This window comes from Lithobates pipiens, unplaced genomic scaffold (assembly GCF_037356315.1).
Source record: "Lithobates pipiens isolate NorthernLeopardFrog02 unplaced genomic scaffold, aLitPip1_a1.2 Scaffold_13, whole genome shotgun sequence".
NCBI classification, from domain to species: domain Eukaryota; kingdom Metazoa; phylum Chordata; class Amphibia; order Anura; family Ranidae; genus Lithobates; species Lithobates pipiens.
Genome location: NW_027507718.1, coordinates 342,186,718 through 342,213,767, shown reverse-complemented (window position 1 = coordinate 342,213,767; position 27,050 = coordinate 342,186,718). Strand labels below are relative to the sequence as shown.

The following is a 27,050-nucleotide window of genomic DNA, read 5'->3' as shown; positions in this document are numbered from 1 at the left end:
TTCGTTCCAGGTCTGTGAAATAAGAAAGCCACTCACAGCCAGGTGAACTATGGACGAGTTTCCATTTCTACTCCAATACATAGAAACATTAAAGACTTGACTACAAAAAATGCTCTAGTGGTACATAGTTTGCCTGTTTTTTTTTTTTTTTTTTTTTTATTCATTTACATTTTTTCCTGAGGATAGACCTTGGTTTATTCTAATCAGTTTTGAAGTTCATATACTGTTGATTTTAAGCTGAATTCCAGGAAGTCGCCCTGCTTTGTAAAATGAGCTGGTATACTATGAATTAAGAGGTGCATGCCACCTTGTGGTTTTGTGTTTTTAATCTACATCTAACAGTCTTATAGCACTCACGGAGTACACTTATCACTATGCTCCTGGGGCTCTGGCAGGAGGGATGCTGTGCACACACATACAGTGCATCCGGAAAGTATTCTCAGTGCGTCACTTTTTCCACATTTTATGTTATGTTACAGCCTTATTACAAAATGTATTAAATTCATTATTTTCCTCAAAATTCTGCAAGCAATACCCCATAATGACAACGTGAAAGATTGTTTGAAATCTTTGCATTTTATTAAAAATAAAGAAAAAAAAATCACATAAGTATTTACAGCCTTTGCCATGACACTTAAAATTGCATTTAGGTGCATTCTGTTTCCACTGATCATTAAGAATGATCTCCAGTGTTAACACAGCCCATGTGTGGAGCCTGCCAGGAAGTCAGCACTGCGCTGTGCTAATCGCAGACAGTAAGACGTTACCCGATGCGCGGCTGCAGAGATTAGACATGTGATTAGTGCAGCGCAAGTGCCAACTTCCTGGCGGGCTCTGAACGTGGGCTGTGCGAACACGCCGGAGCTTGTTCTTACTGATCATCCTTGAGATATTTCTACAACTTTGAGTCCACCTGTGGTAAATTCAGCTTATTTGTGTGATTTGGAAAGGCACACACCTGTCTTTATAAGGTCCCACAGTTAACAGTGCATGTCAGAGCACAAACCAAGCCATGAACTTCAAGGAGTTGTCAGTAAACCTCCAAGACAGGATTGTATCTTGGCACAGATCTAGGGAAGGGTACAGAAAAATTTCTGCAGCATTGATTAATTGAAGAAGTTTGGAACCACCAGGACTCTTCCTATTTATTGAAAGATGAACCTTTGCCCCAGAATGCTGTGGAACCGGTATTCTGCAAGGATGTCTCTGTACATTGCTGCATTCATCTTTCCCTCAGTCCTGACTAGTCTCCCAGGTGGTTCAAATGCCACAAAGACCAAGGACATGAAGAGGTCACCCTCAGGTCCTAAGGACCCTCCCTATGAGACACCATCCCATTCTAAAAAGGCTGGTCAGAGTGAGCTATCAGGGTCATCAGGAGCTGCAATTGCTTCCGACACTTCAGCCCCAAAGGGATCTGAATTGGGATATGTTTGCTATATGACAGCCTCAGGCTTTTATTTAATTTTTTTTATTGCTTATAACTTTTGTATTTGGTGAGCTAACAATGTTTTGTGTCCCTAAATTTCAGAGTTGTACAAAGGTTATTTTCCCATATAGACTTTGCCAAACGCATGGCTAAAGCTGGCTTTAGTCCAACCCAACCCCCCCCCCCCCCCCCAATCCCTGTGAACCCACAGAATTCTTATCAGTCCTGCATACAGGAATTTAGCTGCACTTTCAGAAAATGCCCCAAACGTGGCAGATGCAATAGAAATCTGTGACACAGCACAGGTAAAAATCCTGAAATCCACACGTACAATGCACATGTAGTGCAGGAAAATGGCACCACATCAAGTGTGAAAGATGCCTGGCTGCTAAGAGTTAGTATATTCACCTTGATATAGCTGTATTGGCCAAACAGTAGTAGATGATTTTGCTATTAGGCTTGGCTTTATATGGGTCTGAACAAATCCCTGGAGTCAAGTAGCTGCATTGAAGAAAATAGTGTTTCGTTGCGCAAAAATAATCCTTGTTAGAAGGGGTTTATTGCAGTGACTTGATCCAAAAGGTAAATCACATTTTGTCTCAATGATATTTTTCCAAAATTGCCTTTTAAAAATATTGTATTAATATTATCTGAAAGCGAATTAAAAAAAAATCTAATTAGCGTTTGTCTAAGTTCTTAGTCTTTCTGATTGTCTGCCAGTGTGTTTGCTCAGCCAACAAAAAAATAAAGTCCACGCATTCTTGGGTTGATTTGTATTTAGCATGTAGCATAGAATTTCAGGAATGCATTCAGTTTTATTGTGTTTTCCCAGATCTTTCAGCTAGCAGAACCAAGGGAGCCTGAGATGATGTGTTACTATTTTAGGTAGTGAACTGATTCAAACATTTTACTAACTTACTGGTCCTCTGGAAGAATGTTGTAATTGCTTTGTCAGAGGCTGTCGGGCAATGCCATGTGTGACTTTATAAAAAGCACATTGTTGATGGCGTATTTGTATGGAAGAAGATAGTTTTTGATGTGTTATGTGTGTACATTGTTTCCTTCTGTGCTCCTTTTGTTAGAGTAACAAAATGTAAAATACATTGTAAACATTCTTTTGCACACTTTCAGTGTTATATACAGTATATTTTTTTTAGAAATAGCCTGTGATTTGTCAACTTTTTATTCATATTTTTTTTTTTTTTTTTATCCAGTGAAAATGAACCCCCATTCACACTGGGTGTAGCCTGTGACTGATCAGGCTCGCATGACAAGTCGCACCCTATTTGCTACTATGGGACCATTCAAATTGGTGCAATGCGAGTCCCAGCAACTATAAAAAAGTTTTGTGCGATTTCATGTGTGACTTACTTTGACATCTGTGTATGAAGTAGCACAGATGTCGGTAAGCCGCACATGAATTCTCACTGATGGGCAGCTTTGAAATCGCGCTGAAGTAGCGCAACTTCAGAGCCGCACCCAGTGGGTGTGTTTGTATTGTCAAAATGGTTTTGTTTAGTATTGTGAGTTAGTATTGAGTATCTAATCTCTTGATAGTTGCAACCTATGGGAAATTTCCCCTTACCTATTTGTTTTTTGAATGTACTATAACATTTTGGAGTTCATATCTTTCTGCCTGGGTGACAAGCAGATGAAATACAGCAGTTGGAACTGCTGGTTGAGGAGAACAATGAAAACGTGACCCGGAGTTAGATTCTTCTGTATTGGGTTATGCGTTCACTTTATAACTAAAGACAAAGCGTTTTTGTAGTTTTGGATAGAGGGGAGAGGGTTTAGAACACTTGGCAGTTTTTATTGCGGTCTGGGTCTCCATTAGGGGGTAGATTCACCAGGAGAGTGTCCTGTGAAAAGAGATCACATAATTAAGGGAAATGTACACTTTTTTTTAAACATTTACACATAAAATTAGCATACCTTCTGTAGCATGCTGTCTCCCTGCTTCTTTTTACTTTTTGATATGCTGCTGATGGAGCTGCTTTGTGCTACTGGAAGAATATAGGAAGAATTCTTGGAAAATAAGCTTTGCATTGATTAGACTGAAATAGTCCGTCTGCTATAACTCACATGCTCCCTCCAGTGGTGGGCAAGAGCTTCTTCAGAAGCAAAGCAGAATGTGATCTGAAAGCAGTATTAAACCCAAAAGCAACCCTGTATTATATTGCAATTTAACAATTCTTAGATGTGATGGTTGCATTGGTTTTCTTTTTTAGGTTTTCTTTTATTTTCACCTAGTGATTCGGTCAGCAAGTCTTATTTTTCAACAGTACAAGCTGTTTTGCTAATGTATCACTAGAGCAGGGATATACAATTAGCGGACCTCCAGCTGTTGCAGAACTACAAATCCCATGAGGCATAGCAAGACTCTGACAGCCACAAGCATAACACCCAGAGGCAGAGGCATGATGGGACTTGTAGTTTTGCAACAGCTGGAGGTCCGCTAATTGCATATCCCTGCACTAGAGGGTTGAGACAAACAATTTACCACTGATGGGTGCTTACAATGATTAGCTTTTATTCATGTAAAACCTTTTATTCCATTAAAAAAAAAAAAAAAAAACAGTTGCTGTAAATGCTTGTGTAACTGCTGTTAGCTGCAGTTTTCCTTCAATTTAATAGTAAATCTGCTAGTGCGTCCAACACTCTCCTCCCTCCAAAATGACAATGCTGCTGTCCAAAGGTTCTCTTGTGCTCCAGAGTGGGGTCACTCTGAGGCTCGGCTCACACCAATTAGTTTTTTTTCATGCATTTTGCTTTGTGTCGAAACGCAGGACATTATTTTTAACAAGGGTTCCTATGGAACATGTTCACATCAATGCATTATTGTGCCTCTGTGTTTTTGGAAAGGGTCAGGGAGTTTTTTAAATGCAAGATGGTGCTTTTGAATAGAGAAAAAAAAAGGAAAAGAAAGCATGTATTAAGTTTTAACCACGTCTTTACAGTGATGTGCATTGCTATTTTTTAATCTTCCCAACAACAAATTTGTCTCAAACACAAACAAAAAAAATGCAAATTGTGGCAAAATAGCAGTAAAAAAAATGCAAAGAGCACTGTAGAAATGCTCAAAAGCAAACTGCATAGGTTTGAATGGAGCCTGAAACAGGAGGTGTGTTACTGGCCAGATAACCAGGGAAAAACAGAGTGGAAAAAGGTGAGCAATGCAGCCACCACATCTAATGATGGGTAATCTGCAGTATATTACAGTTTTGGTTTTAATGCCACTTAAAGTCCTATGGGAACAACATTCTGATCTCTCACTGATAATTACTATTTAAGAATCTGAATAGGTTTGTTTTCTTTAATAAAATTTAAGTATTTGCTTGCAATACCCTGAGCTATTGTCTGCTACAATGAGGTGCATGTTACCCATTTTTCCCTCTTGGCAGAAAGGCAGTTTAAGCTGTCAGTTTACCAGTGGGGAATCTTTGACATAGTTCATTTTCAGGGAGCTCACAAGGAATACCACTAACTAGTCCTTTGCTCTCTTCTTGCCTGTTTTGACACCAGTTCCACAGTTGAGGGTCACATAGAGCTTGAGGAAGTCATAGAAATAGTACTGAAGTATCAATGTTGGACAGTTCTGCAATGTGTTTATTTTCCATGCATCCTGCAGCTAAGTCAGATAACAAATTCAGCAAGTGCTTGTGTGTATTCAGGTACTGTCGTCTTCTAATCCATTTCTACTGGGCCAATGCTTAAAGTATTTTGTGAGCACCAGGCTCATGTACTTGTCTCAGTTTTCCCACTGTAAGTTCTAACGAGTAGGGCCCTCTGATTCCTACTGTAATAAACTGTATTGTAATTGTACTGTCTGCCTTTGTTTTAACGTGTTCTGTAAACTGCTGTCACAATATAAATCCTGTATAATAATAATTTTAGTGTTGAAGTTGCAGCTTAAACAATTGGTGACTTATTAATAAGTAGTAATAGTTGTATTCTTTTTTTTTTTATTGGTTTGTTTGATGCGAGTGACACTTTATTTTTTATTTCAGAATGTGAAAGCGTTTGTCGCTTCACACAGTCTACTGAATGTCCATGAAGTAGCAAGCTGGCTTTTGGAAATGAATCAGGAACTGCTGTCTGTGGGCAGCAAGAGGCGACGTACTGGAGGCTCTGTGCGAGGTAATGCTTCCTCCAGCCAAGCAGATGAGGAGCAAATGAACAGAGTAGAGGAGGAGGATGAGCAACAGAATTCACAGCAGCAGCAGGAGGAGGATCAGCATATAGTGGTAAATGGAGATGTGGATGGCCCTGGTAGTGTGGATAGAGGCGATTCCCAGCACGGACAGTTGGAAGAAAATAATAACAGCTGCGTTATAGCAGATCAGGAGTCTGTGGACCAACCTGAAGAACATGAGCCGGCAGAGGATGAGGAGGAGGATGAGGATCATGTTTGTGATGTGGATGAAGATGATGAGGAGGAAATGGATCAGGACAGTGATGACTTTGATCAGTCCGATGGCAGTAGTAGAGAGGATGAACGCAGAAATAGCAGAGACATCCCAAATTCAAATAGTATAATGGACATAACTCTTCACCAAAAGTCCACTCTTTTCCATACAAAGACAAAGGTGAGTGCTGTTTATGTATAGCTGACATTTTAGGTTTCCTTTCAGTTTTTAAACATTTTTATTTTCATACCTTACTATTGTCAAAGGTAGGCATTCAAACTTTTTTTTTCCTCACAAAGTTTTTCATGAGAAGTATTATTTATTATGTTTGCAGAAATTAATGATGAAGTAGTTTTTCCGAGAACCTCAGTAGTTTTTTGTGGCATGTGTTTTTTTTCTGATTGCTTGAATTTGATGTCTTGTTAATGCGCCAGCGTGCTTGCTAATTCATACATATTTGTCAGCCATCAATATATGAATAGTGGTTTCAGAGTTAAATCGACTAAAAAAATAACGAAACCTCTAAATAAAGCATCACGAAGGCCCTGTTCACACTTGGGTGATTATAAATTTAAATTCACGGCTAATCACACATTGAATGGCACCCCAAATGTGGTGTGATCTTTGCCGCAATTTTATGGCAAAAAACGTGTGTAAAAAAACATTGCCTGGCTCAGAGCTTAAATTTGGTCCCTGAGCGTCCGTGGCATGACAAATGCACATAGGGCAGCCCATTCACTATATTGGACTGCCCTATTCGCAACACATACAAACACTTGTGAATTGCGATTTTAAAATCAAGAGCTGGGAACCTGTGTTTCAGCAACACTATATGTGAACAGGGCCTAATGCTGGCCATATGCTAGCCAAAAAAGTATTTGAAAATCTGTCCTTTGTTTCTTGTCCAGTTAATGGGCACTAATAGAAAATAGTTTTTGACTTTTCAGAGCCAAAAAATCAAGGGAACAGGTTGGAAATTTCTGCTGAATGATCAATAAATTGAAAGCTTAATGTGTTTATCGCCCCGTAAAAATTGAACTGTTTACACTGTACACGTGACAAAATGGACAAAAACAGTTTCATTTATGTCCATTAAATTATTTATCGATCTGAATTCAGTCATTACATGATAGCACTATCATTTGCTTTCATGGCGTTATCGAAGTGTTTGTTTTATTCGAAAACGAGTTTAAACCATTTTTTATGTAGTGTGTGGCCAAGATAAGAGTGAATATATCTATGTAGAGCGGATAAGGATTGTGCTTCTAGGTCTTCATGTACTGTGGCTGTTGCAGGGGGCAGAAATCATCACAGCTGCTGTTGGCTGTCCTTAGGGTTGCTGCCTTTTGGTTCCTGTAAAATGTTAATGGAATTAAGTAGGGTCTATTCCAGTGTGCATAGCATACGGTGGTAAAAACAGACCCACATTTATGTTTTGCCTTGATGATACAATTTTGCTCTTCCTACTGTTAATGAAGATATCTTATAATGTAACAAAAGTGCAAATTGTTCTATGGCTAAGGGTACTAAAATTCAGTTTTTGGTTCAAAGCATAGGGAATTTTACGACTGAAACAGAGCATTTTTAGACTTTAAGATTTTTATCTTTCAGAGTAGTGAGTTTGCTGCAACGGGCATTACTTGGAAATCAATTGTCAATTCTGTAATTGGCACATAAGCGAACAAAACTGCATTATAATATTTTACATATCACTCGGCTTGGCCCCACCCTGATCCCTCTTCACTGGATGAGATTGACCGCAGCCAATGGCTCCTGCTGCTGTCTCTGAACTTATGAGGAGGGAGAGAGCTGAGGGAGCCGCTGCTCTTGTTCACATTGCTGGATCAAGATCAGGCTCAGGAAAGTACAGTGGGAAAAAGAATAATTTGATCTCCTGCAGATTTTTTACGTTTGCCCACCTACAAAGCAATGAAGGGTCTATCATTTTTATTATAATTGTACTTTAAATGATAGAGACAGCATATCAATCAAAAATTCTGTAAAAACATATGATACAAATGTTATAAATTGAGTTGCAGTTCAGTGAATAAATACGTTTTTGATCCCCTAAGCAAAACATGACTTGGTACTTGGTGAAAAAATCCTTATTGGCAAGCAGAGATGTAAGACATTTCCTGTAGTTGGTTACCAGGTTTGCACACATCTCAGGAGAGATTTTGGTCCACTCTTCTTAACAAAATTTCTCCTAATTCCTTAAGGTTTCTTGGCTGTTTAGTAACTTAAAGTCTTAGCTCCCTCCATAGATGTTATATAGAATTAAGGTCTGGAGACTGGCTAGGCCACTCCATGACTTTAATGTGCTTCTTGATGATCATGCTGGAATCTTGGCAATTGGGCCACCTTCAGTGTTCTTCTAGGGAAGAAGTTTCTCATCCAAGATTTTACAATTCATGGCCCTGTCCATAGGCCCCTCAATGCGGCAAAGTCTGCCTGTACCCTTTAGTGGAGAAACGGCCCCAAAGCATAATGTTAACACCTCCATGCCTGACTGTAGGGATGGTGTTCTTGGGGTCATGGTCAGCATTTATTTTTTTCCTCCAAAAACAGAGTCAAGTTAATGCCAAGGCTCAATTTTGGTCTCATCTGACCACAACAATTTCTCTGAATCCTTTTTTGACTCAGAATTGAGCTCCTTGACATTAACTCGACTTGCCATATTTGGAGCAAGATAAATTATGACTATGACCCTAAGGCCCCTTTCACACTGGGGCGGTTTTCAGGTGTTACAGCGCTAAAAATAGCGCCTGTGTAGCGCCTGAAAAAACCGGCCCCTTTCACTCCAGTGTGAAAGCCAGAGGGCTGTCACACTGGAGCAGTGCGCTGGCAGGATGGTGAAAAAAGTCCTGCTAGCCGCATCTTTGGAGCGGTGAAATCAATGGGACAGCGCGGCAATACCGCCGGCAAAGCGCCGCTGCAGTGGCGCTTTGCGGGCGGTTTTAACCCTTTTTCGGCCGCTAGCGGGGGTTAAAACCACCCCGCTAGCGCCCGCAGACCGCCGCTAAAACGACGGTAAAGCGCCGCTAAAAATAGCGGCATTTTACCGCCGACGGCCGCACCGCCCCAGTGTGAAAGGGGCCTTAGAACACAATCCCAAGGGTCAAACACGGAGGCTGAAACCCTATTCTTTGCGGCTGTTTCTCTGCTAAAGGTTGGCTTTGCCTCATTGAGGGGCCAATGAAAGGGGTTATGTATTGTAAACTCTTGGATGAAAACCTTCTTCCCTCACTGAGGTCACTGTGGATGGGTCTTTCAGCATGACAATGACCCAAACATACCGCCAAGGCAACTAAGTAGTGGTTCGAGAAGAAGCACATTAGGGTCATGGAGTGGCCTAGCCAGTCTCCAGACCTTAATCCTATAGAAAATTTATGGAGGGAGCTGAAACTTCAAGTTGACAAGCAACAGCCAAAAAACCTTAAGGATTTAGAGAAGATCTGTAAAGACGAGTAGACCAAAATCCCCCCTGAGATGTGTGCAAACCTGGTAATCAACTACAAGAAATGCCTTACCTCTGTGCTTGCCAACAACTGTGCTTTCTCCATCAAGTACTAAATTGCGTTTTTGCTTGGGGATCAAATACTTATTTTACTCACTGAACGGCAACTCAATTTATAACATTTGTATCATGTTTTTTTTGGTTGATTTTCTGTCTCCATTTTAAAATACACCTATGATAAAAAAAAATATAGACAAACTTACAAAATCTGCAGGGGATTAAACTATTTTCCCCACTGTATAAAGAGGGGTTGGGGGATTAATTTTTACCTTAATGCATACACTGCATGGGGGTAAAAAAAACATTCAGCCTTTAGAACCACTTTAATTCATTCATATTGTAAAGCGCTGCGCAAACTGTTGGCGCTATATAAATCCTGAATAATAATAATACAGGGCTTACTATCAGCTTCCATAATGCACAGAACACGGCCAAGTTTTACTTTTGTAATGTATGGATGCCGCAACTCCCTGGGAACAGCTCCCCCCACTGCAGTGCCTGAGGTTGTGGCCCATTCCTGTATTTAATATGCCTAAACACTGCATTGCTGCTAACTGGACAGGAACAAATCTTTGAAACCATTCTCACTGAAAGAATTAGCTTCTTGCTTATGCCTAGCATGAAAAGGCATTTTACTGATCCTATATTCCCACAAGCTCCTCTGTACTGTTAGACCATTCTCTGCAGCCTCTACTACTTTGATCATCAAGACTAATGCAGGGACCAGAGCCCTGCATTGGGTGCGAGGACGCTGAGGGAGCAGTCAAGTGCTGCAGCATAACACTTTGCCAGAGAGTAGAGGATTAGGTAGGTAAAAATGCTCTTACAGTCCTCTGAAAACAAGCAGTTAACCCTTACAGCACAGACGCAGGTTTCCTGGAGTTTGACTTTAGGGTCTTTAGCAGATTCAAATAGCATTATAGCCTTCATGCTTTCCATCCAATGATATATTTTGTTTGCAAAACTAATAAAAGGCATCCTTAAGGCTCGGTTCACACAGGGGGCGACCCGACTTGCCGCGCCGCGACCTGACAAGTCGCCCCCGTTCTGTACAATGGAACCGTTCTAAGAGGAGCGACTCGAGTCGCTCCGACTTAGAAAAAAGGTTCCTGTACTACTTTTGGGCAACCTCGGGGCGACTTGCATTGACTTCTATACAGAAGTCATTTGCAAGTCGCCGCTGAGTTCGCGGCGCGGCAAGTCGGGTCGCCCCCTGTGTGAACCGAGCCTTAGGGTAGTTATCTAGTGATGTCTTTTGTCTCATAAGAAGCTTTATCTAGTGAAAATAGAGAAGTTTCACTGTATGAATGACCAGCACCCTGCTTCTTGTGTTGTGAAAATCTTACAGTGAAATTACAGAGACATAGAAAAGCAGAACATTTACTAAGGTTATAAATGGCTTGAAAATGTATTTTTAGGTCCTGATAACCTACAACCAGTGTTTATACACCTTCCATATTCCCTGCACAGCAAAGAGAAGTAATTCTGACATGGACCAAGATATGTAGGGCTGAGCAGAAAGGTAGATGAGATGCTTACAAGAAGTAAACAACACAAGGAAGTCTCCAGCAGCAGTGATATCATTTATTGTCCAGCTGGAGGCAGGGAGATGACGCTGCAAAGCTGCATTGATTGCATTGTGGCATTATTCTGCTTATGCGCTCACAAGAGGGCCTGAACAGAATTACAAATATTTTGGCAGGTCCGGCGGTTAACATACTGTATTACTTTTTGTTTTGCTGGATGGCATTCCACCAGCAAATATTTAACTTATTGCAACTAGCAATTCTTAGATTTGATGGCTGGATTTGTTTTCTTTTTTTAGGCTTTCTTTCCTTTTTCACCTGGTGATCCTGCCAGTAAGTCTGTTGTTTTTCAACAGAAAAAGCTGTCTTGCAGATGTAGCATTTGGAAGGTTGATGCATACCATTTAATATTGATAGGGGTGCACACATTGATGCACTTTTTTGTTTTTGTTTATGTAAAACCTTGATCCCAAAAGGAACAAAGCTGTTACTTTTGTTATAAAGCAGGCATTGGCAAGCTGTCAATTGCGATCTACCCATCGACTGCAGTCAGCTGACGGGTAGATCGCAAACATGTCCCTGCTTAGCCAATCCTTTCCTTCTGCCTTCAGCGCTCTCATCTTCAAAGGAGAGCTGGAGGTAGCACATTACTGGATGGAGGGCAGGAGTGGGAGCAGTTAACCTTTCAAGTTAACCAGCAGGTGATTGGTTGCTAGATCCGCCCATCACCAGCTTATTAATATGAAATAATAACTCCTGCAGTTCCTGCTCTCCATACAGTACTGTGCGGCCTCCAGCTCTCTGCTCTGCTTTAAACCAGTTATAAGGTAAGAGTGTGTTATCTACACACTGGTGTGACTGTGATGTGGTGGATGAGGGGAAGGGGACAGAGGACACTACTTTTGGGGGAACGTGTAAAGGTCACTACTGTCTGTGTGTGTGTGGGGGGGGGCTTGGCACAGGAAATGACATGAGGGGTAGAGTCGTGTGTCAGAGGGCAAAGGACACTGCTATTGGGGGGGGGGGGGGCTGCGGCTGAGGAGACTACTTTTTGGGGTGGGGCATAAAGTCAGGGGACAATATGATGGGAGGAATCATGTGAAGGGGGCAGGAGGAACTTCAGTGGGAGGTGATGTGAAAGGGGGGGGGGGGGGGGGCACACTGCAGAGGACTGTACTGTGACACACTTTCGGAGTTACTTACCAAAACTGCATGGTGCAACTCTGCACAACTAATCCGCTTTTGGGTTTTATTGTGAAAGCTTTATTGAACAAGCTGAAGTTAGAATCTGGTTTCCATGCACAACTGCGCCAGATTCTGAGCACTCCAGTTTTAGTAAATCCCCCTATGTGCTCTGCGTGCAGTCTTTGATTACCTCCATGTTGTCCAAATAGATCCCAACCTCTGAAAGGGTTACCTAGCCCTTTTGTAGAGTTTTAGCTGGAGTTCAGCTTCACTTTGTTTAAAGTATAACTAATGGCAAAACTTTTTTTTTTAGTTTTGGATAGAGTGGAGAGGGATTAGAACACCTGTCAGTTTTTCTTGCTGTCTGTGCCTCTGCTATGGCTATACAACCTTCCTATTTGTCTTATTTATCATTATTGTAAGTGAAAGTAAAAGAAAATCCCACATTTTGGGCTGTCCCCAGTAAAGTAATAGGGGAAATCTTCCAATGGGGACACTCGTTCTGGTGAGCTGGGGTTCCCCAAGTATTTCCCTTAATTTGCAGGGATTTCCTTTTGCTTCCGGGTTTGGCTATGGTTACTCTATCCATAAATAATGTTTTGCCTGTAGTTCTACATTTTATCAAAACCTGCAAATCTAACACTATCCCCCCCCTGAACTGAAAATGCTGCTGTTCAAAGGCTTCCCTGTTGCTCATTTATCCAGAGTTGGGGGCACTACAATACAGGAGTTATGTTACTAGTTATATCACTAGGTGAAAACCTGAGGGAAAAAGCCTAAAGAATGCAGCCACCACATTTAATAAATGGTAAGCTGTAATATATTACATTTTTGGGTTTAAAACTTAAAGGATAAGTTCACCCTTTACATGTTGCCAGTGCTACAGCCGCCATCTGCTGCCCACCTCCATGTGGCAGCAGTATGGGGAGCAGTTCCGTGAACTAGCTGTCCCTGGCTGTGCAGGGCTCTGCCCACATGTGCGCGTTATCCATACACACAGCTCTGTGTGTGAATGAACTACAAGTCTCTACCTGCTCAGCGGCTGTCAACTTGTCGTTTTCAGTGAACTACCATGGTGCTTCCAGCAAGTAGTGGCTGACCGTGTACAGGAGATGTGCATGCAATGCTTGACAGCCTCCTACTACAAAAAAATAATAAATGCAATCTTCTTGAATTGAAAAAGATCCTCCGTCTGCTGTCGCACTAAGAGGTGGCAGGGGATGAAACATGTTGCATTCTTTACCCTAAATGTCATCCTGACAAAACATAAGTGTGGTGATTTGCAAAAAAAGTATAAAATAAGTGTGTGCGTTTTTTTTTTTTTCTATAGTGGTGTATTTTTTTTTTTTTTTTTGGTTTTGTCTTTGAAGCTATGGGATTATGGATCTTGATTTCCTATATATTCTGTACAACCAAGCTAATGGGCAGACTATACTTGTTCTCTTACCTTTTTTTAATGTTTTAATTTGCATTTGCTAGGGAATCTCTAAACTGCAGCAGTAAGGCTACTTTCACACTGAGGTGCTTTACAGGCGCTACAGCTCTAACAATAGCGCCTGTAAAGAGCCTCTCCTGTGTCTCCAGTGTGAAAACCCGAGGGTTTTCACACTGGAGCGGTGCACTTGCAGAAGTTACAAAAAGTCCTGCAAGCTGCATCTTTGCAGCGCTGTAGGAGCGGTATATTCACGGCTTCTAAAGCGCCCCTTTCCTTTGAAAACACTGGGGCAGCACCGCTATGTCGGCCGTTTTAACCCCTTTTCAGCCACTAGCAGGGGTTAAAACTGCTCTGCTAGCGACTGAACAGCACCACTAAAATGATGGTAAAGTGGTGCTAAATATAGCGCCGCTTTACCGCCAACGCCCTAGTCTGAAAGTAGCTTTGGCTATCTTCATGCGTCTCCCTCTGTAATGTCTTGGAAGTCATGTAAAATATTTTCTCTTGAGAGCAAGGTACTGTCTAAGCAAACTGCTCCTTAGCTGGTGTAACACAGGTTCTTTCCTTGGCATTTTTTTCTTGCCTTATGTGCATTGGCAATTTGTTCTTAAAGTATAACTCCACCTTTAAAGTTTGTTCCATTAATTTGTTCTTAAAAGATAAGTTCACCTTTTTAGAAAAAATAATAAATTCACATTTTGCAGATAAAAAAAATTGCATTGATTATGTTTTATGCAGGAGTCTGGAAAGCATTACGCCTGTGATCAGTTGATAGGGGAGCAAAGTCAGGCTTCTTCATACAAGCCCTGCAGATTTCAGCTTGTTCTGTCATATAGGCTGTCAGGTTGAAAGCTGCAGGGCTTGTGAATGAGCTACACAGGCAGTTCATTCAGAACTTCTAGCTATCTGTCACGGGGGCTGATGGTACTTGAAGTTCATTCATTCACAGGAAACTGAATTAATGATGTGGCTATAGCTCTGCATGGCCGCACTGTTTTTTTTTACGTGTGACAGTGGGTGCATGGAGAAGATCCCCCCTGCCTACTGTCACACTGAGAGGTGGCAGGAGCTGGAACATGTTACATCTTTCACTCTAAGACCCCTTTCAGACCTGCGGATCCTTATTTAGCCATCCGCTTGCTCAGTGGGGATCGCTCCGTTGATTACCCGCTGAGCAGGGAACGGACCTGTCAGAGAGACCGCACTCCTCTATGGGTGGATCGGATGATTACATACCGCCTGCCCGTTTTCATCTGATTCGCCAGACGGATGGAAAATAGGACATTTATTGGATCGTGGCAGATTGGATGTCAGTGGACATGTCACTGCTGACATCCGTCGCTCCATAGAGCTGTATGGAGCGACCGTTCAGATCCGCTTGAAAAACTGACAGGCGGATCTGAACGGGGTCCACACGTGAAAGGGCAGACGGATTTGTAGATATCAACACAACATAAGTGTGGTGGTATAAATAAATGCAAATTCTTTGTCTCTGGCAGTGTGTGTATTTTTTGTGTTTTCATCCTTCCGAAGCTGTGGAAATTTGGGATTGTGGATTTTGATTTCTATATATTCTGTACAACCCAACTAATGGGAGAATTCTACTTGCTCTCTATTTTTGACTAGGGTATATGTAAATTGCAGTAGCAAAACAGTCGCAGAAAATAGTAAATACATAAAGTTTTACTTCTGTATTCTGCTTCTGGTGGAATTGAAATCAATCTCCTAGAATAGAAGTGAAATGGCACAACTCAACAGGATGGGAAAGCACGAAAAAAATGTCTGAGCATGAGAAGGTCATGGCAGGCTACATGCTTTGCATTCATACATGTATTTTAATGCTGGTTTTCTAAACCCTTTAATCGTTTGTATACTTGCCTTGTGTATGGGTGCTATGTAACAATGCTTTTGGAAGCTATGGTGTCCTTGTATCTCTCCTGACATTTACCCTTGTTTTACTCAGCCTTTCAGATCGGTGGATCGGAGTGGCTGCCAGGTCAGGCAGTTTTCTTGTCATTTGCGGTTTTGGTCTGCAGTGGTTGGTGTGAATTACATGGGGTCTGATTACACAGGAGAATCGCTTGGATGTAACAGGCTTGACGTGCTAACAAAGCAGGTTTCCTGAAAGCCCTCTTAGAGTACCACTGGCTTTATTATAGTTAGGCTTGTTCGGAATTGAGATGTGTTTGATTATGGAGCATTTGTTGCTGTCTAACTATTGTTTTTAAATCCAGACAGTATAATTGTCTTGGCAGACACAATTTCCTATGATTACAATCTTAATTAAAACTGACAGTACCCATGAAACCATGTTCAAGACCTTATAAATAGAGGACATTCTATATAATACATGAAGAAGCAATGTGCACTGGAAAAGTTGCATCCTAAAAAAAAAAAAAAAGTAGTTTATTAAAATGCAAAACAAATCGCACTCACATCAAAGGCTTCCAGGGATAAGCGGGATTCGGGGTGCATCAGAGGCAACCACACAGGATTCTATGGCCGGCAGAAGGTAATCCGTGGGAAGATGGATGAAAACAGACAATGGTTGCAGCTAGACCCGCCACCTTGGAACCTCATGACACTGATAGCGTGGGGATGAAGGGCGGGTAATGCGTTTCAGAGTAAATCAAACGCATTACCAGCCCTTCACCCCCATGCTGTCTGTGTCATGAGTTTCTAAGGTGGCGAGTCTTTAATATAGGATAATTGTTCTCTTTCTATCTTTTATTAGTTGCAGCTGATAGGTGTCTTTTTGGTATTTTACCCTAGTCGAATGTTTTAAATGCTGAATAACTACAGACAAAACGTGTGTTTTTTTTTTTTCTTTTTAACCAAAGTAGCACATTGTACCCTATCTGTAGACTTATTTTATGGGTTGTCAACCTTCCAAACCTTTAGGTCAATATAAACTGCCCAGTTTACACCTCCGATTTTGTTCTGTATTACCCTCCCAGCTAAAAAGTATTCATAATCTACACAAGCCTGTGCCATCTGGCTTCTATGGTCTTTCTGCTTTGTAGCCTGGCCTGCCTCCTTTTTCTGAAATTCTCATTAGTACCTGTTGTAGTTTGATACTTCTGGGATGAATGATGATGTTGAAAGGGGGTTTCTCTGGCACTACAGTGGTAGCAGTTCTTCGGTAGCAACAAAATATGGAAGAATGTCAGTAATCGGGCAAACAATTCTGCAGTTCAGGTTTATCAACTAAAGGATACCAGCTAGAAATGGTAAAAAAAAAAAAACCAAATGAGGATTCACACTGCGCTAAATGTAAATTATAAATTGTGTTGAGAAAAGCAGCTGGCACTAGAGTCCGGATACAACTCTAAATACTAAAGCGCAAAGAAAGTGCAGCGCTAATAAATAAATTAGGTCAATTACCAGTAAATTAATTAGATATCAATTAAGTAAATTAATACAAATAATCACTGTATTTCACTCTTGTCACTTTACAGTGATTATTTGTATTATTAATTTATTTAATTTTATATCCAATTAATTTACTGGTAATTGACCTCGTTTGTTATTTGCGCTGCACTTTCTTTGCACTAAAGGATAACAGCTGGCACTGGATTTGTTGTAGTTGTGTTTAGCCAGTCTTCTGATCCCGGCAGTGTGAGAAGCTCTGGCTTTTCTTTTGCATTTTTGTTTGACAAGTTCAGTTCAGGGCCTTGAAGCACTGCACTGGTGGAGCAAAGCTCTTAACTTTTGCACTACCGATTTTTATATATGGGGGGAAAAAAAAAGCTATCTCTACTTTACGTCATACCATGGTGTGTCACTTTTTCTGGATTTCTGTTTGAGGAAGAGCTCTAAAGAAACCAAAGGGACTGTAATTTTTGCACAAGGCTGCGAAAAAAAAAAAATTGTGTACCACCTTTTATGGACTTTTTTTTAAAACTGGAGCAGGCAGAATTTGGAGCAGCAGTGAATAATAACCAATTGGCTTCAGACTTAAGCTCATTCAGTCAAGTTTTGAAAATGAAAACTAGGATCTGATTGGTTGCAGTGCACAGCTGCTCCCGTTAGTAAATGCTCCTCGATGTGTTTGTTTCATGATTGGATTTCAATATTTATTTATTTTTTCTTATGGAAACTTGCAAGAGGAGATATTTTCTGTACAGATAATGCGTCTTCCCATAAGGTCACATCTAGAATATATCATTTTGTTTACTTTGGAATGATTTCAAAACTACTGAGGCAATGGAAATTTTTTTTTTTTTTTTTTTTTTTTAAAGAATGAAGAGCTCTTTTCCTCAGTAATAAAGTTGAAGACACTGTAGCGGAGGAGTGGCGTTATTTTGTATGTTACTGCAAAATATGCCCTTTTATTATCCTAAGTGAGTTGGGACAAATTCTGCTGCTAGAAAAAATGGACACCGGTCCTTTTTTTTTTTTTTTTTTTTTTTTTTTTTTTTTTTTACACTACAAACTTTTCAAATGCATAGGCATATCTCTCAATTCCAATTTGATTGCAAAAGTTTATTCAGCAAGAAGAGATTACTTAATTTCTGTTTATTAATGTTTTAAAATGCAAGATTTCTAAAATGTTAAGCTAAGACTGGCCAGACATTATACAATTTTCTTGTACAATTTTCCTTTAGATTTACTAAAACCATATAATAGGAGGTCAAACCTAAACACTTTCAATTTCTATGCAACCAGGCCAGCTTTTGCACTGCACAGTTGAAGGTAAATCTAAAGGAAATTGAACACGTAAATTGTATAGGGCAGTGATGGCGAACCTTGGCACCCCAGATGCTTTGGAACTACATTTCCCACAATGCTTCTCTACACTGCAGAGTGCATGAGCATCATGGGAAATGTAGTTCCAAAACATCTGGGGGTTCCAAGGTTCACCATCACTGGTATAGTATATGGCCAGCTTTAACGCTGGCCTCTCTCATTGAGATCTACTGCCATAATTTATTTTTTACAGCTTTGCCTCTCAAAAATCCTGCACCTCTAAAGGGATGCTGGAGATGCTAGATGACATTGAGTTTTACTGTGTGAGGGAAGTAAACACAGATTGTCATATGCTGCTACTGCCTAGATTAGCCTTAGGATGTTGGCAGGAGCGAAATCAAAATAGTTTTAGTAGAGAGGAAGTAACAACACTGATTCTAAAGTCGGCCATAGATGGATCGAATCTTGGCTGGTTCAGCATGGACCAGCTAAGATATTTATGGGCAGGCTGGGTGTACTGCAGCCATTCCATCGATTGACTTTAGTACAACCAGACAGATTTTATTCATTTGACCACTGCTGGCAACTATAGTTGTCAGAAGTCATCATTGTGTTCATTGTGATTTCTCCATCAACACCGACTGTGTTAATGGGGGAATCAACAATTTTGGCTAAAAAAAAATTGCATAATTTGTGGGCTACTTAAAGCAATAGTAGTAAATCCTAATTTAAGAAAAACACCTTCTGGCCCCCTTGCAGTGGAATGCATTACATCTTTGCACATTATAAATAACTTCCCTAAAAAACAAAGCCCTCCAACAGTGCACTGTTACTACTGACGGGTCTTCTATCTTTACCCGGTCTTCCTTCCTGGTTTGCGGCCCTCTGTATGACCGAATGTTCTTGTTTCATTTCTGTTTCCTTATGTGCCTATGCACAGTTTCATTTACAGGCATATTTTAGAGCTGCATCCAGGGGCATAAAAATGTCCTAAACCTGTATTCAGAGAGGAATTTTCCAGTGTAATTTAAGCCTGTACATTCGTAAACGTGCCCAAAAGCACACAATTTTATTACAGTAGCTAATATTTTAGCCAATAGAATGAGTCATATGAATGTCAATGCAATATGCTCATGCAAATGCTTCATTAGAGGTTTTTTTTTTCTGGTATCATACTTGGAATATTTTTTTTTGTTTTATAGGTCTATGTGCATGAGGCCGAATAGCCTGTAAAATGTTTTTCTTTATTTGTTTTATGATATGGTTGTCCCTTTATAATGTAGAAATTAAACATAATTGGTTGCAGCCTTAGTTTGTTTACTTCTATTATTTTGGCATAGTAAAACCAACAGTGCATTATTCACTTTCACCACTAGAGGCCATACATACTAGATGGCTGTATTTTCTTGCACTTTCATGTGTTTTCTTGCTGTGTCACAACACATATAGTACGTAGCCATTGAAGTGTAAATTCACACTATGTAATTTCTATTTGTCTCTAAAACAAATAGAACCTTTCTGTTTAAAAATTTTCTTTTTAGTAGGGATACACCGATACTAGTATCTGTGCTTATACCAAGCTTTTGCACGAGTATCTGTACTCGTGCAAATGCTCCGATGCCTAATCTGATATCTGTTGTTTCGGACCAGACATCCTCAAGCTCAGCAGGAGGGCTGGCAGCCTCACAGGTGATTGGTGCTGCGGTGGAGGCAGTTAAAATCACTGATCCCCCATGTATAGCTTTACCGACGGCCGCTTCTCTTCCTCTCCCTCCCATGGCTGTCAGGTGCTTTATTAAAAGTTATACAGGGAGATTGTTGCTTTTAACCCCCCCCCCCCATCGCCGTACTGATAACTCCCGACTGTACCCCCCCGCCCCCCCCCCCCCCCATCCTCACTCTCTCCAGGTCCTGGCTCCCCGTGTCCACCTCTTTCTCTGCAGTGTCCTCCTGCCTATCTGCTCCCCGGGCCCTCCGTGTCCTCCTCCGGTCCCCCTTGTCCTGGATGGAGAGCCGAGGAAGGAGCCAGTAAATCTGTAATTTACTGGTGCCTTCCTTTTCTGAATGAACAGAGTCGGTGATTAGTAACTGAGCATCGTAATTGGTGTATACGTTGTTTCATTTTATGAATGGAGAGGAGCCTCTGTCTCCTCTCCATTCATTGTCAGTGCACCTGAGGCTGCAGAGAAAGGTACTGGGGAATCTGTGTCCTTAGTCCCTTTCCCTGTTTCAAAGGGGAGATGTCAGGGGTCAGATTAGACCCCTTAAATGTCACCAAACCACCCCCCCCCCCAACAGGCCTGAGTAAGTAAAAAAATATTTATAAAAATTTAAAGAGGAAACTGTAAAAGAAAAAACAAACACTGACATTGTCCACTCAAGACATGCGCAAATCAGCAGAGAGCAGAAAGCAGCTCTTTAAAGTGGAACTCCAGCCAGACAGCTGAATACCTAGTTGTTCAGTGTTTTTTATGTAAACTAATATTAACGTCCTCTCATCTTGTGTTTTTTGTAATAACAAAAAAAAAAATTGAAACCAATACATTTTGAATTGGATGAAAAAGGGATGTTTTTTTTTTTTTTTCTTTCTAAACCGTAGAAACATTTACATTTTATCCTTATTGTAGTCTTGTCCTCCAGCTTCATGTGTGCCACTTGCCTGCACATTGGGCATGCTTAAATTCAAAAAAGTCATGTGATCACTGTCCTATGAATTACATATCCCATTAGCCATACTGCCACAGCACATGCAATCCCCACCGGCTGTTATAAGCATGCTGCCTGTGCTGACGTGCATAGTCATCCCAAAAGAACAACAAAAACACTTGCCTATGCTCTTCCTCAGTTGCCTTGGGAGACACTGGGGGTCATTTACTAAAGTAAAATCCACTTTTCACTGCCATTGCACTTGGAAGTAAAGTCACTATAGATCCGAAGGGGACATGCAAGGAAAATAAAAAACTGCATTTTAGCTTGCACATGATTGGATGATAAAATCAGCAGAGCTTCCACTCATTTCAGATCTACCCCTTAGATTTAGAGTGACTTCACTTATAAGTGCACTTGCAGTGCAAAGTGGATTTGCCTTTTGTAAATAACCCCCACTGTTAATCACTTCAGTGCAGAGGCATGCCTTCCGTTTGGTGTCCATGTCGGTGTAATTAAGATCCACATATAGGGCGATAGTACTATTCCTGGAAGCATGCATGTAAGGGTGGCTCTTTTGGGATCCTGCAGGCCAATGGCCACTCTTAAAAGTAAATGGAGACCGGTGATTGGGGGACCAGATAAAAACGAAGGATAGACCATCAGACGAATCGGCTACACTGTATATGTAAGATGGCAGCATTGTTACGGCTTTTCGGCTTGCCTACTTTTTGGTCAGTTATAAATTACATATACATTTGTTTAACTGAATTTAATTTTAATCATGACGCTAAAATGCATGTAAACCTTTTATCAATTAAAGAACCCAGTTCAATATCTACCTTCCCTTTTTGCCTTCTTTTTCATTTTGTGTAATATTACAGTTCAGGTGTTCAAGCATCGCTGATGGCCAGTCCTACTTGGCACTAAAGTTTGAAATATGGTAGCAAACTGTACCCAATACTAAAAGCTAAATGATATACAGTGTCTTCCGAAAGTATTCTGCCCCCTTGAACTTTTCAACCTTTTGCCACATTTCAGGCTTCAAACATAAAGATATAAAATTTTAATGTTTTGTGAAGAATCACCAACAAGTGGGACACAATTGTGAAGTGGAATGAAATCTATTGGATATTTTAAACTTTTTTAGCAAATAAAAAAACTGAAAAGTGGTGCGTGCAAAATTATTCGGCCCCTTTACTTTCAGTGCAGCAAACTCACTCCAGAAGTTTAGCGAGAATCTCTGAATGATCCAATGTTGTCCTAAATGACTGATGGTGATAAATAGAATCCACCTGTGTGTAATCAAGTCTCTGTATAAATGCACCAGCTCTGTGATAGTCTCAGGGTTCTGTTGAAAGCGCAGAGAGCATCATGAAGACCAAGGAACACACCAGGCAGGTCCGTAATACTGTTGTGGAGACGTTTAAAGCCGGATTTGGATACAAAAAGATTTCCCAAGCTTTAAACATCCCAAGGAGCACTGTGCAAGCGATCATTTTGAAATGGAGTATCAGACCATTGCAAATCTACCAAGACCTGGTGTCCCTCTAAACTTTCAGCTCAGACAAGAAGAAGACTGATCAGAGATGCAGCCAAAAGGCCCATGATCACTCTGGATGAACTGCGGAGAACTACAGCTGAGGTGGGAGAGTCTGTCCATAGGACAACAATCAGTCGTACACTGCACAAATCTGGCCTTTTTGGAAGATTGGCAAGAAGAAAGCCATTTCTCAAAGATATCCATAAAAAGTCTTGTCTAAAGTTTGCCACAAGCCACCTGGGAGGCACACCAAACATGTGGAAGAAGGTGCTCTGGTCAGATGAAACCAAAATCAAACTTTTTGCCCACAATGCAAAACGATATGTTTGGCGTAAAAGCAACACAGCTCATCACCCTCAACACACCATCCCCACTGTCAAACATGGTGGTGGCAGCATCATGGTTTGGGCCTGCTTTTCTTCAGCAGGGACAGGGAAGATGGTTAAAATTGAGGGGAAGATGGATGCAGCCAAATACAGGACCATTCTGGATGAACACCTGTTGGAGTCTGCAAAAGACCTGAAACTGGGACGGAGATTTATCTTTCAACAAGACAATGATCCTAAACATACAGCAAAATCTACAAAGGAATGGTTCACAAATAAACGTATCCAGGTGTTAGAATGGCCAAGTCAAAGTCCAGACCTGAATCCAATCGAGAATCTGTGGAAAGAGCTGAAAACTGCTGTTCACAAACGCTCTCCATCCAACCTCATTGTGCTCGAGCTGTTTTGCAAGGAAGAATGGGCAAGAATTTCAGTCTCTCGATGTGCAAAACTGATAGAGACATACCCCAAGCGACTTGCAGCTGTAATCGCAGCAAAAGGTGGCTCTACAAAGTATTAACGCAAGGGGGCTGAATAATTTTGCACGCCCCACTTTTCATTTTTTTATTAGTTAAAAAAAAGTTTCAAAAATCCAATATATTTCGTTCCACTTCACAATTGTGTCCCACTTGTTGGTGATTCTTCACAAAAAATAAAAATGTTATATCTTTATGTTTGAAGCCTGAAATGTGGCAAAAGGTTGAAAAGTTCAAGGTCGCAGAATACTTTCGCAAAGCACTGTATCTGAGATTCCACGCAGTAGACTCTTCATTGCTTAAAATTGAGAAGTAAACATTTCCATTTTTACCTTACTCAATAGGTTGTTATGGGCTGTGTTTTTCTGGTTGGCCAATAAATCACAGGCTGCCTTCAGCACTTAGTTTTTCAGCTGTATGCAATTGAGGAGTTATCCCGAAATGAGCACAGACAGAACAAAATACAGGTAAATGGTCTGAACTTGAAAACTTAAGGGCCGGTTCACACTGCGACGCGAGGCGAGGCGACACGGCTCGCCTCGCCTCGCTCCCGCAAGTCGCCCCCATTCAGTGCTATGGAACCGTTCTGAGAGGAGCGACTCGAGTCGCTCCGACTCAGAAAAAAGGTTCCTGTACTACTTCGGGGCGACTTCGGGGGCGACTTGCATTGACTTCTATGCAGAAGTCCTCTGCAAGTCGCCGCTGACCCCCCCCTGCAAGTCGCGGCGAGGAAGTCGGAGACGCCTCGCCGCGGCTCGCAGTGTGAACCGGCCCTAAAGAGCAGCATTGTCCAGTGCCATGTATAGCAGCCAACAATTGGTGCTGTCTGAGGTTAGTTTGATGTTATGTCATTGTGATGGAATAATCACCTCACAGAATGTTATCTGCTAGGACATGGTATTTTATGTTAAGAACACTGACAAGGACAATTTTATACCGTTAAACTCTTTATTCCCTTCACTGATTCCTGTAGGTTAAAGAGGAGACTCGGGTCATATTCACACAGCAAAAATAATCCAGCTGTAGAAAGAATCCAGCTTTTTGTACCATTGACTATACAGGTGGATGGTCTCTGAGCTTATAAAAATCAATGATCATCTTATAGTGGCTGCAACTGCTGACCGTTCAGATTTAATTGTACAGCCAACAGTTACCTGTGTTTGGGGACAAATGATTGCGGTACAAGCTGTTTGTGTCCATGGGTGATCATCTGTCCCTAACAGGTAATTGCTCCATGTGTGATTACATCTGAACACCGGAGGACAGCTAGGGCCCCTATCAGCTGGTCATTGCTTTATACAGGCGGCTGCAACTGTCTACATCTATCTGTATGTCTAGCTGCAGGAATCCACTAGATTTTTGCTGTATGAATGCTGCATTAAAACTGCTTTGGTTTTTCCACCCTGACTACCTATTGATTTTTCCATATATCTGGCAACAGTCACAGAATGTTTTGCCCCCACTCTACTTTCTTCAGCCAGAGGTGTCTGTGGGTGCCTTATAGGCAGTGAAAATTACTGAATATAGGAGACTGTCATCTAATGTCTATAGGCACATTTAGGGTGGGTCTACACATCAGAATTGGTTTAGGTAGTAGGATAGACTCAAGTTTTGCTTCAGATAATTAGATATTGTAGGTTTTAGATTTTAAGTAAGAGAATCAACGTTTTTTTTTCATGTCAAAGTGGAGCTAAACTCACTCCAACAACCTCAAAAGCTAGAAATTAGTGTAGCGCCGACTCCTGAAAGCACGCGCTATGTGTTTTTGAAATTTAACGTTACACCTGAACTGCAGTTTGGTTTAGGTATAATTATTCAAAATTTTGACCTCAGCATCAGTCTGACTGGACTATAGGGTGTTCGGCCTGGCCATAGCAGGCATGAAAACAGTCTGCTTGGGTGCTTTAAGGTTACTTTCTCTCTGAGCCAGCCCAGTGGGAGTGTTTCCCATGATGCTCAACTACACTGTAGAGTGCGTGAGCATCATGGGTAATGGTGTTCCAAAACATTTGGGGTGCCAAGGTTCGCCATCACTGACCTAGTCTGTGATGCAATGTTAGTGCATGATGGGATATGAAGTTTCCTGGGTGGTCACAGGAAGCCAGGGCTCAGAATGCGCCAGAAAGTTTTGAAAAGAGCGGGTGCAGATTCAAGGCTGCCATGGACTAGGTGAGAGATAAATACATTGGGATTGCTTGGGCAGAATATACTTTAGAAAATACTTTTTTAAAGGTGAACTTTAAATAAACCATTATAGCTTATTCTCCTGCTTCATACATATTACATACAGGTCAAAATGCAATCTTGTAATCTAATCTGTACAATGTTTTTATGCAGTCTGAAAGCAATTTAGTGTGCACAGAAACCAGCTAGATGCATTGTTTTCTTATACACAAAGTAGGGCATGCCCCAGTTTGCCCTTTAAAGTGGTTGTATACCCTATTTTTACATTTTTACTTACAGGTAAGCCTATAATAAGGTTTACCTGTAGGTAAAATGAATATCTCCTAAACTTATACGGTTTAGGAGATGCGCACCTTGCATGCAGCCGCTGACACCAGAGGCGCATACGGTCTGAAGGCCCGGTGGATGCTGCCCGTCCTTGCCGGAAAGAAGACTCCTGCACGCATGAGCGGGAGTGACATCATCGCGTCTCTGGCTACTCAGCGCCGGAGCAGCGAACCCCGAAGACATGCCGAGGGGGAAATGTCAACTCCCTCGTCAAGGATCGGGATCTGATGCCGATGCCTCCATTGAAAGTATTTCATAATGAGCTAGTATGCGGCATACTAGCTCATTATTCCTTTGCCTTGCCGTTTTTTTAGGGTTTTTTGGTGCGGGTTTACCACCGCATTAAGGTTAGTGCCTGTACAAGTAAATGGTTATCAATACCTTTAATTTGTGTACTTTTAGACAGACAATATAATTTTGTCCTGTCTAGTAAAGTGAGAACTAAATCCTCCTGTCCTTTTCTGTATAGCGAAGGAAATAGCCATATTAGCCATGTTTGGTCTGCAGCTGCTATGGTGCTGCATGTGTTATCAGCTATGGCAGCAGCCATTTTTTTATGACTTAACAGTTCTTTTGAGTGCTGAATACTAACCATAAGGTCCTAGTAACACATACTGCGGTGACCTGTGATTTTAACCACACTTAAAGAACACTGGTCAAAACTAGGACACACCTAAAACAATTGTTTTCAGTGTCCTATTCCTTCTGCAACACACCCTGGAGGTGCAGTGCACTGAGCTGCGATAAAATGCAGGCATGCTGCATTTCATCGCATGGCACAAGACATGATTGCAATGTCACTTTGTTCACTACAATATCTGTACAAAAGTGTAAAAAGAAAGAAGCCATGTTATAATTTGAACATGTACAACACTGCCCCCTACTGCCTGCTCAGTGCACCTGAAATGTTAGTAAATCCGCTGCAGTTTAGTGTGTGGCAGCTGTCTGTTGCTGAGTGATCTGGGCCTTAACTGAGGCTCATTCAAAGCATGGATTGAATGTAAAGGTGTCTGTTAAATCAATGGGTTTAGTTCTGCTTTAAGTTTGACCTAATGCATTCATGGGAACAAAAATACAAACACATTTCAAAGCCTATGCTTAAAGTACATCTAAAATGAACATTCCCATTGCTATGATCTTACTGACTCTATCACTGCTAAACTTTGTGTTGTTGGTGTGACATAATTGCTTATACCCTTGAAACAGTAGTATTTTTTTAGGCTTCACTGTGAAACTTAAACGTTTTGTGCCCCTATTTATAATTCGCTGAAATGTATAACTACAGCATAAGGTAGTTGAATTTTGAGGGTTTAGAGGTGTTTGAAAAGCAACTTTGATCCTCCCTGGGCACTGCTGCA

At 41.2% G+C, this 27,050-nt stretch overlaps 1 protein-coding gene across 3 annotated transcripts in view; it reads left to right on the top strand.

The window, feature by feature from the left end:
* The window catches only part of FBXW7 (F-box and WD repeat domain containing 7), a 341,368-nt gene that overhangs the window by 137,428 nt on the left and 176,890 nt on the right, over positions 1-27,050 (top strand). For all 3 annotated transcript variants that reach the window (XM_077477038.1, XM_077477035.1, XM_077477036.1), the window contains exon 3: positions 5,440-6,018. In XM_077477038.1, coding sequence (XP_077333164.1) covers positions 5,509-6,018 — 510 coding nt within the window. In that variant the 5' untranslated portion in view covers positions 5,440-5,508. The remainder of the gene's footprint in view (positions 1-5,439; positions 6,019-27,050) is intronic.